Below are 13323 nucleotides of genomic sequence, written 5' to 3'. Positions count from 1 at the left end.
TACGGAACTATGTTTGAGTTGTTAAGTCAAAAAACAGAAGATAAATGAGATACAGATAATCCAGCCTGTGAACACTGGGTCAGAGTGATTCCAATAGGGACTAGCAAAGGTTGAAATTAAAGATGCATAGGCCCTTGAAGAGATAAAAGCTCATTTGCATTTCATTGCTTCAATAACAGAAAAATCCTGTTGTCGGGACAGACAAGTGTTTGTTAGATTAGATGGTGAAGGGATCTTACTATTGCAGCCACTCTGAAGATCTGTCTTCAGACTTGCTCGGAACTGCCTTTAACTTTGTGACTTTTGTAGCATTCCTTTATGCCCGTCATCCTGTATTTGCTTTCTGAGTGTCCACATAGAGACAGATGTGACTTCCGCCAATTAGAAACGTAAGCCATCCAGTTGCGCAAGAACTCACTAATGGGGGGTTGTTCCTTGTCCCTACAGGTGTCCAGTATCTGCAGAGCAGCAGTACACGCTGGGGTGGTTCGGAATCATGGGGGTTATGTTGATGTTATGCCTGTGGACAAAAGAAGGACTTACACCGCTTCGGTTCAGAATGGCATATTCTCAGAAAGGTAAATTAAAGCGCGCGCGTGCGCACACACACAGAAACACACACACACACACACACACACACACACAATCTTTTATGCTTGCCTAACAACCACTTCACGATGGGTTTGAAGTCGCGTGTTTGAGCCAGTGTTTCCTTTGCACACTGTGTTTTCAGCAGTGTAGGTTTTCCAGAGATGGGAGAAGCTGCAGTATCCGAGGTGCCTGTCTCCTGCAGGCTCATAATAATCAAAATGAAAATCGGATTAAAGTCAGAACCACTCTTTTGTTAATTGATCTTATAATAAGGAAATATCTTTCATCCTCTTTTAAAATTTCTGGATTCACTTTTTATATGTAATTCTTTCTAGGTGAGCAAGGCACTGAACATTTCTCTCAGCCAGTTATCTGGCAAAGTATTTGACAAAGACAATGAGTCGGATTTTCCCCAGAACCAAATGTTCGTTTTGATGTCTAATATGATATAAATGACCTCTTTCAGGTCATCTCATAGCATCTGGCCCATGAGTTCATATATTTTGGTGGCTTGAGAAAATTCATGTGACTTAGTGAAGTATTAATAAAAGTTAAAAGAACCGATAGTGACTTTTCAAATCACTGGTACTTGTGGAAGTAATATTAAGTCCCAGGTATGGTGTATAGATAGAGAAAAATCCCTAACTTTTGGGTATTTACTGAGTTATTCAAATTGTTATTGGAAGTTTCACACATACAGTTTCTCTAAAAGACACCAAAGGATATATACCATGCAGGGTATCTGCCTTCCCCATAACCATCCGAGTGCCATCTTCATAAAAGACAGATTTGCATTTACCATATTTTCAGGTGAGACAATATTAAGAGGCCATTCATGAGAAAGTGGCTTTTCTACAACCTGGCTTATAGTCTTCTTAAGCAGATATGTATGTACAAAATAAATTCTCGAGTTATAGAATCTGGTATGAAATTTTATAAGTTAAACTGATTGATGTGGTCTCATTTACCTCTCATATTTCATAACTTTTTAAAACAATAAGATGATAGGTGCTAGCCTAAGAAAACTGAGAATGATGATGTTTGAGAACCTGCTATGAATTTTACAGACGCTGCTGGATACTTTACGTATCTTAGCTCAGTTCTGCCAATAACCCTATAAAGTCGATTCTATAAATCCTAATTTATAGACGTGTTAACTGAGCCTCGGAGAGGCTAAGTGATATGCCCAAGACCATATAAGGGGTCAGTGTCAGAGGTCAGGTTCAGTGGTAAGTCTGTAGGCTCAGAAATATGCATTTTCCCAGTGTATCACTGTGAACAAAGAAAAAAAAAACACACCAAACACATTCACTTTCTAGAGCACTTAGCCAGTCTTTGTCCTGTAAATAAAAATGGCTTTTGAGTGGCCACCTGCTTATATAAAAAAACCTGGCATGTGTTTGTTGTGTGTGCACATTTGTGATATCCTCATCCTTTTTCACTCTAAAATTCTCCCCTTTTCTTGTACATGAATAAATATATAAAAGGAATTGCACTTTGTCTCTCTCAGCGTTTATTGTATTGGTCTCTAAAGCCTCTTTGGTTATTAAGAAAATAAAATTTTATACAAAAATGTAAAGATTTCAAAAGTCTAAATTTGAGTAGAATATATAATGATTAATAGCATTATTAATCTGTTTTAAATGTTAGGCATTTAAACAAAACATACCTTGATTGATATTGCCAAATAAAATATAAATAATTTAAGAAAGGGTTAATCTATGATTCTGCATTGCTTTTAACTTTTATTTTAAAATACCTCCAAAATAAGATTGACTGCTCTCTCTCTCTCTCTCTCTCTCTCTCTCTGTTTTCATTTTAGTAAAAAAAATTCTTAGCACCTTTCAGATTTGACTGTTAAATTTTCTAAGATTTTTCTTGAAACCATAGATGTTAAAAATATTAATAAGTATGATAGTAATAAAATTTAAATCTTGTCAGCCTTAGTAAATTATAGTATTATATGGAGTATTGCTTAAGTATCACCATCTTTTTAACTTGCAGTTAACTTTTAACCATGCCAGTCAGTAGTAAATCTGGATCGATATTTCCCCAGTAAAACTGAATAGCAGATGCCTAACTCTGCTTTATTCTAGTGAAAGGTGGTAATAAATAAAAACATGATCTGGAATCCTTGAAGTTCTATGTAAAATACTATTATTACCATCATTCACCTTAAATATCTTTAGTAAACTTGCAGCCCAGCATACAACCAAGATTTAAAGAATTATGTCATTCTCACTCAAGCTTTCCAATAACTATAAATTATGGCAGCCTAAGAAAGTTGACCATCTGGATTCACAGAGCTGCTTTCTGGACTGTCATAAGAAAGCATGATTTATTTGAGGAATTACATGTGGAGATGACATCAATATCCTTTTTGTATTTTTACAGTTTGCAGAATCCTCCAGGAGGAAAGGCATTCAGAGTATTTGCTGTTGTGTGAAATGGAACACTTGGAAGAGCATCGTAAAGACTATTCCAAATGCCATATTTCTGAAGTTTGTATAAAACTGTAACATTACTGTACAGAAGATATCAACTATTTTCAGCCCCCAAAAGTGCCAAATGCATACAAATCTTGATAGACAAAGTCTATAAAGTAAAACATGGGACATTATTCGCTTTGGAAAAAGTAATGAACATGTAATGGTTTTAGAAATCCTGTGTTAAATATTGCTATATTTTCTTAGCAGTTATTTCTACAGTTAATTACATAGTCATGATTGTTCTACTTTTATATATTATGTTATATGGTGCTTTGTATATGCCACTAATAAAATGAATCTAAACATTGAATGTGAATGGCCTTTAGATAATGATCTGGTGCATTTAAAAATATTAATAACAAAAATAGTAACTCTAAAACTTAAAGTAACCATGTTATAACATTTCCCCCAGTTTAATGCTATGCCATTACCTACTCCAAATAATCTCAAATTATTTTCCACTTAATACCTGTATAGTCTTTCTCTTCCAAATTTAAGCACATAGGATATTAAGTCCTGATACTGTATTTCTTTGATTCCTTGGGAATGGCCTGAATAATAAATGGAAGGAAGTCAGAGTGGTTTGTATGAAAACATTCCTAGAGATCATATAATAAACAAAGGGGGACGTATAGGCAGCCAGAACTTTCCATGTATTGTTCAAACTGGGGTCACACATTTTCTTTTGTATTCTGGCAAACACTCCTGCAGGCCAGGAAGTATAATAGCAAAAAGTTTAACGAAGATGAACTATGATATTGCATCACCATTGCCACTGATTTCTTTAATGGTAAATGGCTGTGTGTATAATTGTTGTCATATTATGGTACCTATAATGGTGATATATTTGTTTCTATGAAAAATGTATTGTGCTTTGAGAATAAAAATCTGTAAAACGTTAATTTGGGTAATTTTTTTTTTCTGCTGATGAATTTGCTCTTTACCTGTAAACATATTAAAATTAATCGTGTTTCAAAGTATTATTTTCAGTCTCCTTTGCGTCTTTATTTTGGTTTAGAAATCATTTTAATTTACAAAATTATTGTGTTTTAAATTTGGGTTAATGGTTACCAGAGGGTAAGAGGGTGGGGGGGGGGGTAGAAGAGGGAAAAGGGGATCAAATATATGGTGATGGAAGGAGAACTGACTCTGGGTGGTAAACACATAATGTGATATATAGATGTGATACTATAGAATTGTACACTTGAAACCTATATAATTTTACTAACCATTGTAACCCCAATAAATTTCATAAAAAATTGAGTTATTGACATTAACATAAATAATACCTTTAATACCAGAAGTCTGCAAAGTCAACCTAATTATTTAGGTATTTGTATCTGAAAGAGAAGACAGTCGTAAGTGTAAAAGCATTATACTAAGGGAAAATTTGTGTAAAACAAGAGAGGAATTTCTAAATGAGAAATAATCTGAAAGATAAAAGTGATTATAAAAGAACTGACAAGAAAATAGATACTTCAAATATTTTTAGAAAGTAAATGAGTAGGTGTTTAGGAGCCGATAAAAGAGATAAATTACATTTAGAGATCAGGGAAAGCAAGTGAGATGGATAATTAAAGAAAGGGGACTCATACAAACAGCTGTGGGCGAGAAAATTGTGAAAAAAACTAACATCATGATCAGTTATCAAGTATTGGCCAGAAATTAAATGGCTCAAAACATAGGTAATAAAAACTTAAGCATTTATACACTAATAAAAATTTCAAAACTTAAAGCAGATTTTGTGGAAACGCTTTTTTTCCAAAAGACATTACGCCTTCTTAAATAGCATGATTGAAATGTAGACTTTATGGAGGTTCATCGTCTATTTCACTGCTCCCCACCCCAATGGGGAAACCCCATCAATTCTGTCAGGATTCTAATATTTGTCCCTAGTTTAGATAGTTATCGTCAACTTCCCATATTATTTCGATGTCTCCAACTGGACTTTCCTCATTTTGTTCCTCTCAATCCCTTTTCAATTCATCCTTAATTTTGTCACTGGAATTACTTACTCTCTGCTATAAGTTGCCATTATTTAAGAAAAACAAACCATCTCATAAAAAGCATTTAAAGACCTCTGTAGTCTTGTTCCATATTGCTTTTCTATGATCTTATACAGAATGTATGGCCTTGAGTATATTACTCAACTTATTTTTTTTCTTTCCTGTTACCCAGTTCATGATCAATTTTTCTTTTTCTTTTTTTAATTAAAATTTATTGGGGTAACAAAGGCTAGTGAAGTTACATAGGTTTCAGGTATACAATTCTGTAATGCATCATCTGTATATCATATTGTGTGTTCATCACCCAGAGTCAGTTCTCCTTCCATCACCATATATTTGATCCCCCTTACCCTCATCTACCACCCTTCCCCCCTCACTGTGTGGTAACCACTAAACTATTGTCTGTGTCTATGAGTTTTTGTTTCTTCATTTGTTTGTCTTATTCCTTTGTTGTTTTTAGTTTTATATACCACATATCAGTGAAATCATATGGTTCTCTACTTTTTCTGTCTGACTTATTTCGCTTAGTATAATAATCTCAAGATCCATCCATATTGTCGCAAATGGCATTACTTCATCTTTTCTTATGGCAGAATATCATTCCATTGTGTATATATACCACATTTTCTTTATCCAATCATCTATTGAAGGACACTCACATAACTCAACAACAAAAATAATTCAATTAAAAAATGGGCAGAGGACCTGAACAGACATTTCTCTAAATGGCCAATAGACATATGAAAAAATGCACAACATCACTAATTATCAGAGAAATGCAAACAAAAACCGTGATGATATATTGCTTCGAACTAATTAGAATGGCTACCATCAATAAGACAAATAACATGTTGGAGAGGCTGTGGAGAAAAAGGAGCCCTCATACACTGTTGGTGGAAATGCAGATTGGTGCAGCCGCTATGGAAGGCAGTGTGGAGTTTCCTCAAAATATTAAGAATAGAATTACCATATGACCCAGCAATCCCTCTTCTAGGTATCTACCCAACTGAAAACATCCGTAAAGCTGTATGTGTTCCTATGTTCATTGCAGCTTTATTTACGGTGGTCAAGACATGGAAACAACCAAAGTGTCCTTTAATAGATGAATGGTTACTCAACTTTTTATGCTTTAATTATTCACATGAAAATGGGACAAATAATACCTCATAGGGATTGCTCTAAGAATTACTTGAGGTATTATGTATACTGTACTTAAAAGAACATCAAACACATAGTATGTGGTAAACATATGTTTGTTTTTATTAATATAATTATTTTTGTTGTTTACCTTGGGGAAACTACACATCTATTACACCAGTTATTTTTCAGCATTTAACTAAATGTGAACTCTTACAGGAATTCGCCTGCAATTATCCTGGTAAGAATTAAATAATGCTCTTTAATATGCCCTTTTAATTTGATCATGTTAATATTTAAATTTTGCTTTGTATCATATTTAGTTCTTAAACTTAAGGATAAGCTCCTGGAGATTAATAATACTCTTTACTGATATCTCTACTCCAAGGATAGTTATTTTTATCATCTGTAAATGATAGGTCAATGTTACTAAATGAATATTCAACAATCCCTGACTTTATTCTTGACAACATAAGTGAGTATTATTGCATATTATGGTAGCAAAAATAACACATTACAGCTAATGAAAGTAGTTTACTGATAAACATCCTAAATGTGGATTTAAAACAGATGTCAATGCTTATAAAATAGTATCAACATCATTCTTTTAGCTTTCCAAGTTTACCAGACCACATTTTAATTATTTCTTTAATGTTCCATATCGAATAAAAACAATCTGTTTAGTTCAAGCAAAGAAGAATTCTCCAAAAAATTCTTTCCCAATCTGTTAGGTAATTGGTATATTATATGGTGTCCTTCTCTAGTCAATATTTTATTTTAGTCTTGAATGTTCTCTAGGATTTCTAATATTATTAAAAGAAATGTAAACTCTTTTGAAGAGCACGGTAAGCTAAGCAAAGAAATAGAGCTATCCTTTGCAAACATAACAAACTTCAGATTTGGGGTTTAAGCTAAGTTATTGCACAAAGAATTACATTGTTTGAGTTAATTTAAAGTACTTATCTGAGGTGGTATTTCAACCCTGCGGCCATAACATTCAGGAGCTGAGGAAATAGTTTAGCCAAATAATCTGATCCTCTTTCACTAATTTGCTGGAATTAAAGGCTAAATCATATTGGTCTGAGGTTTTTAAAAGGCAGGCAAACTCTTTAGAACTCTGCTATTATGCGTAGAAATTAGATACTCTTTTGCTTTTACCATTCAATCCCTGTGTCGTATTCCACAAAAATAATAAGAGTGTAAACTCATGCTGATAAGCAAACATCTTTGGACTAGACCATTAAATTATGAAAACAAAACTGTTCATGACTACTAAAAAATTCTAATTAAATTCATAATTAATTGTCAATGACTTGTATGACTATGTTGATGAAGATGAAAAGCAGAGAGCCTATACAAGGCCAAGATTGACAAGCTCAGTTTTAAGAAAGAGCATGTATAGAAAACGAAGCACAAATCAAGAATAAATATTTAAAAGTGCATTAACTGATTTAAAATAATACTGGAAATGTTAAATCCCAACCTGATTGAGCCCTTATGCTCAAACAAGGATTTTTTTTTTTAAAGCCATATGAGAACAACTTGGTTAGGAACAATATAACGATAAACACAAATAAATAGCCCCTCCTAAAGCTTTTTGCTTCATTTCTTCCAAAAATATAGAGTTCCTCGAATTTGCTTAAGGACTGGCTGATCACTGTAGATAGGCTTATAATAAAAAACGCCCTCAGGAAATTAGTATCTAGTGAACGAGACAGATATTAATCAATCCCACAAATAATATGATTACAAACCATGACAGTTGTAGAACTGCAGTGACAAAGAAAATGTTGATAGTATGGTGGGAGTACTTAAAATTGGGACTTAGTTGGGGAGAGGAAGGATGACTTTACCAAGGAATTTACATGAAAGCTTAGCTCTTAAGGATGAGTGCGAGTAAATAGGGAAGGGTTGCAGCTCAAAGAGATGCCCAAATCGAGTAATCCTATGACATGACACATATTAATGTGCTTGAAAGACACTCAGGTATTCAGAGTTTGAGCAGAGAAGCAAACGATTTGAATACATTCTATAATAATACCAATCTTAGAGTTTTGTTTAATGTTCTTGGGATCTAAAAAGTTTGATTCTTCTATGATTTGCATGTCTAAAGCATGGATTGTAGATGATTGTATAAGACAGGGGAGAGGGAATGACACGTATGGATCACCAACTATGTGTTAACACTGCTTTACATTTCATGTTATTACTTGAGTCTCACAACAAACCTGTGAGACAAGATTACTTTTCCAAACTTATGTATTTAGAAAGTAGGTTCTAAAAGGTTAAGCAATGTTCTCTAGGCTCTTGAGTTTGAGATACGTAACTCACGTCTCCATTCATCCAATTCCAAAGCCCATGCTCTTGCTGCTAGATCATCCCTGCTAGATATTTCCATGGAGATTGTGAACGACTTCACTAATTCCTCCCACATCAGGCTGAGAAATACTATTGCAGAAAATTTTATAATCCTTAAATATGCAAAATGTGTTAGATGTGGGAAGATATTCAGAGGAGAAATTAGAGAATTAGTTTCCTTTAGAAGTGGCCAACAAGATGAAAAAGAACACTGGTTCAGGGAACACCAGAAAAGAATGAGGTTTGTGTTCTATAGATTTTGAACTAGTGGACTGCTTTTTCAAGACAATAGATTAAATATTTCCCCTCCCCCAAATTCATTAAAAGGATAATAAAGATGAAGAAATAAAACGGATGGCACATGGGCCCTCAGTTCAGAACCTGCACAAGGGAAGGCTACATTTAACAAGCGGGCCTTTCTTATTGGTGGAGCCATAAACCAAATTGACGGAAGAAGGAGCTTTTCTATTTCCCTTCACCGGGCTTCCCTGACTTCACTGTTTACTCTCAAACCCCACCCAACCTGCCCACATACCCTCAAATGAGTTCAAGTAATCAACATTCCACCACACACAAAGAACTTGAAGTCAGACCCTTCTCATTCAGGAAACAGGCTGACAGTAAGAGATAGTTATGTTCATCAAACCAGTTTCTCAAACTTATATATGAACAGACAGAAGGAGCAACAGACATATGTACAGATAAGCAAATATCACATCAACTGATATTAGAAGATTAGAAGCAGACATTTCAGAGAAGAGTACCTCTGAAAATATTATCATTAATATCCCTAAGGGGAATCTAGATGACACTATACCCATAGAACAAGTATAGGCCAGTATAGAAAAGAAACAGAGAACATGAAAATTAACAGGACTTGGAAGAGTTTACAATACCCAAGACTTAGCTATTGCACTTCAGGAAGTGAGAAAGAAAACATGCTTCAAAAGTGTGATGTGGTCTAAAAGTAGGAATTTTGAGAGATGTATAGAAATGGAAAACATAGAAAATTTGTTAGAGATAATTTTAGATTTTCAACATGTATGTAGTGATATCTCATTGTGGTTTTACTTTGCATTTACCTGATGACTAATACTTTTCATGTGTCATTTGTGTATCTACTCTGTGAAGTATATCTACTCTGTAAAGTGTCTACTCAAATCTTTTGCCTTTTAAAATTAGATCTTTTTATTATTGATTTATAATAGTAAAAATTTTAATATCTTGGATACACTGCTTTACATTTCATGTTATTTGTCCTATACATACATACATACATATATACATACGTACTCGTACATATGTGTGTGTGTATACTCGTGTGTGTATTGTGTGTGTGTATATATATACATACATATATATATATATATATATATATATATATATATATATATTTCAAGATTAAGTCTGTGATCCATTTGATTTAATTTTTGTCCATTGTATGAGGTCAGGGTAGAAGTTTTTTTTTTCCATATGGATATCCAATTTTCCAAGTACCATTGTTGAAAAAACTATGCTTTCTCATTGAATTACAATGATACTTCTGTTAAATATAAACTGATCATATATATATATGGGTCTATTTCTGGATACTCTGTTCCAGTAATGCCCTATAGAAATTAAATATATAAGTAATATAATCAGTTATACATATTTGTATAATATTATATATAATTTATATAATTATTAATATAATTATTTGATAATTTATGTAACTATTAAATATGCTCATATTTATATAAATTATGTCATATAATGTACAGTTTAATTTATAAATTTATAAGATCAGTTATATGATCTTAAATTTTCTAATCACTACATTAATAGAAAAAAATGATTAAGTTTATTTTAATAATACATTTAACTCAAAGCATCCAAAAATTAACATTTCAACACATAATCTATTTAAAAATTCCTGGTAACAATTTTGTTCAGGAGACTATTTTACATTAACATTACCGCTCTAGGATTCTTATGATAATACTTGAATTATAGATTTTCATCCATTTACTTCATTTTTATCCACTCAAAATTTATTGTTACAGGTGTTCTTCAAAAGAATTTTGCTTTCACTTTTGAGAATTATTTTCACTGGGTATAGAATCCTGTGTTGTTTGCTTTTAGCATTCTAAAGATGTCATTTCATTGACTTCTGACAGGTATTTTCCTGAGACCTCTGCAATCCTGTTTGTATTCATGTATACCTTCCTTCTTTGGCAACTTTTAAGATTTTCTTTTTATCACTATGCAAAGATAGTATAGTCTCATACTATGGTCTGATCTATCTGGGGTCTAGTAAGTGTTCCCAGGAATCTCCAACTCAGGTTAACGTGAGCTTGTTTGTTTCCTGAGCTCTGGAAACAGTTAAGTCTTCTCAGATTGCTCTTTTTCAGTCTCTGGGGGCTTTACTTTATGTGAATAGGTTGGTATTAAGCCAATATTCAAGGTAACCCCATGAAAATTTCAGAACCCGGGCGAACCCAGCAGGCCACGTTCCTGGGGCCGTTAGTTTCCCCCAGTGCACTCCTAATGCGGAGGAAGGTCCGTGGGGCCAGACCCCTCTATGGCTCTGCGTTGGGAGGACACCCAAGGCCTCCGTGGGAAGCAGGACTCCGAGGTGTCTCCAAATCAGCGGACTTCCCAACACTGCCCTGGATGCCAAGACTGAAGAGTTCTGAGATCTGGCTTCAGGAGAACGGGCATTTGTTTTGCACAGGGCTGCAAGTTGGGAGCACGTTTGTCCCCCTGAAGTCCCTGCCTGAGGCTCCATCCATCCCTACAGGGCCCAGACCTGCCCCAGTCCCAGGACAGACCCCAGGGAGCCTGGATCCTGGCTCTCCCTGGCAGCGGGAGTGCAGGTGGCCCCGGCACCTGCCCTCAGGCATCAGGCCCTCTCGGCCTGTTGCACAGGGCTGCCCTCCTCCACCAGGAAATGTTTCTGGGGCCAGCGGTTCCCCCCACTCCTCACTGATTCAGAGTCAGGAAAGGTGATCACTGTCATACCCCACCTGGTCCTGCTGGGCCAGGTGGGGCTTGTTTGGCAGCCGATTGGCCGGTGTCTCCCCTCCCACGTAGCTCTGGGCAGCTCGGGAAAGGCTTCTGTTTGCACGAGATCTGGCTCGAGATCCCGCGAGATCTGGCTTCAGGGGCTGTAGCAACTCAGCCCTGGAGCCGAGCAGGGTGGACCGTGCAGTATCTTGGCGTGTCCACGAGCAGCCCCCACCTGTGGCCAGGCTTAGTCCCGCACCGCTCAGACCCCGGGGCCGAGTCCACGGATCCCGGGTGCCAAGTCAGCAGGACACGCACAGGTCGCTTCACCTGTGCTCCTGCATCCGAGAACCCCAGCCTGCAAGCGCAAGGGGCCGACGCAGCGAGCAGCCCATCTTCCTGGGACCCGCGGTGCCCTCGCTGCACTTCTGAGGCTGATTGCGGAAGGTCATTTGAGCCATTCCCTATGGCACTGTGCTGAGAAGACACGCAGGCCTCCGTGGGGTTCAGGTCGCCCAGTGTCCCTAACAAGCTGACTTACTGGCACTGCCTTCGGTGGCAAGACTAAGGAGCTCCTGAGATCTGGCTTGTGGGGAACAGGAACCTCTCTTGTGGGGTACCCTGGACGTTGGCTGCAGGATGTGTGCCCCAGAAGCCCCAGCTTGTGGCCCGACCAGTCCCTCGACTGCCCACACCTGGCTGGGCAGCACGCATGCTGGACGTTGGCCCTGCCCACTGGACCCTGCAGTAAGAAAAACGAGCCCAATCCTGTGTTTGCACTTGGCTGAGAAGTGAGTGTTCATTTATAGCTGTTAAATACAAATAACTTTTATTTTAACTTAAAGAATTCCACCAGAAGTCTTTAATTGGCTTCAATTATAGTACATTAGAGGAAGAAAAGAATTGGAGACTGTTGTTACTACTTAATAATACGATTTTTGCTCCTACTTGGCCTGTTGCTCTGGCACCGCTGAGACGTTCAATGGAAGGAAATAATTATGATAATATTATCCAGAACATATGTGCTGGAAATTGGCTCATAACTTTGATATGGTTTTAATAGACAAAGCAAAACAAAACAAAATCTTAGTCTCCTTTGAGAACTGTGGTTGGGCAACCTCTGCCTATTTTGTGTGTGAGTTTATGTATGTGTATACATTTACATTTTTCACAGATTAATGGTGTATTAGATAAATGTCTTAGTGTTCATCTAACTACCATTCAGTCAGTTTGCAGATGGAAAAAACTGAATATGCACTGACTTGGCCCAAGTCACGAAGAGCTGTAACTAATTTTAAATAAGTTCTTTAGATTTCCAATAATATTTTCTGTTTCCCTCAGATAAAGCCAGTATAAGAACACAAAGCAAATGTTAGAGTCCTGATGCCTAAGAACTTTGAACACATTCTCACAAACTTCGAAAAGTATCAAAACCCAGCGATTATATTACAAACACTCTACATGTGGCAATAAACCCAATTAGCTAGTTTAACATGTGAATTTAGAAGCATATGGGTTTGTTGCATCAGAAGTTATTTTTTAAAAAGTAAAAAACACCATCTTTTACAACATACACACTCTAAGATATTAAAAAGCTACGAGACAACTGGTATTTCTGTGTGGAGTACTCAGAAGCCTATCAAATGCTTCTTAACATAGTACTAATGGTAGCCATCTTCAAACAGTGCTTATTTTGTACCAGGCACGGTCTAAGCAGTTTATACATAAACTCACATGATCCACACTATAGTCCA

The 13323-nt window shown here is 36.1% G+C and overlaps 1 protein-coding gene across 1 annotated transcript in view; it reads left to right on the top strand.

Annotated features, from left to right (window-relative positions):
* Positions 1-3979, top strand: part of CRISPLD1 (cysteine rich secretory protein LCCL domain containing 1) — a 39538-nt gene extending 35559 nt beyond the window's left edge. Inside the window, exons 14-15 of the mRNA XM_019725209.2 lie at positions 448-578; positions 2986-3979. Of these exons, the coding sequence (XP_019580768.1) occupies positions 448-578; positions 2986-3037 (183 nt within the window). The 3' untranslated portion in view covers positions 3038-3979. The remainder of the gene's footprint in view (positions 1-447; positions 579-2985) is intronic.
* Positions 3980-13323: the final 9344 nt, after the last annotated feature.

This window comes from Rhinolophus sinicus, linkage group LG14 (genome assembly GCF_036562045.2).
Source record: "Rhinolophus sinicus isolate RSC01 linkage group LG14, ASM3656204v1, whole genome shotgun sequence".
Lineage (NCBI taxonomy): Eukaryota > Metazoa > Chordata > Mammalia > Chiroptera > Rhinolophidae > Rhinolophus > Rhinolophus sinicus.
Note: the sequence above shows the minus strand (reverse complement) of the source record. Positions and strands in the feature narration are given on the sequence as shown.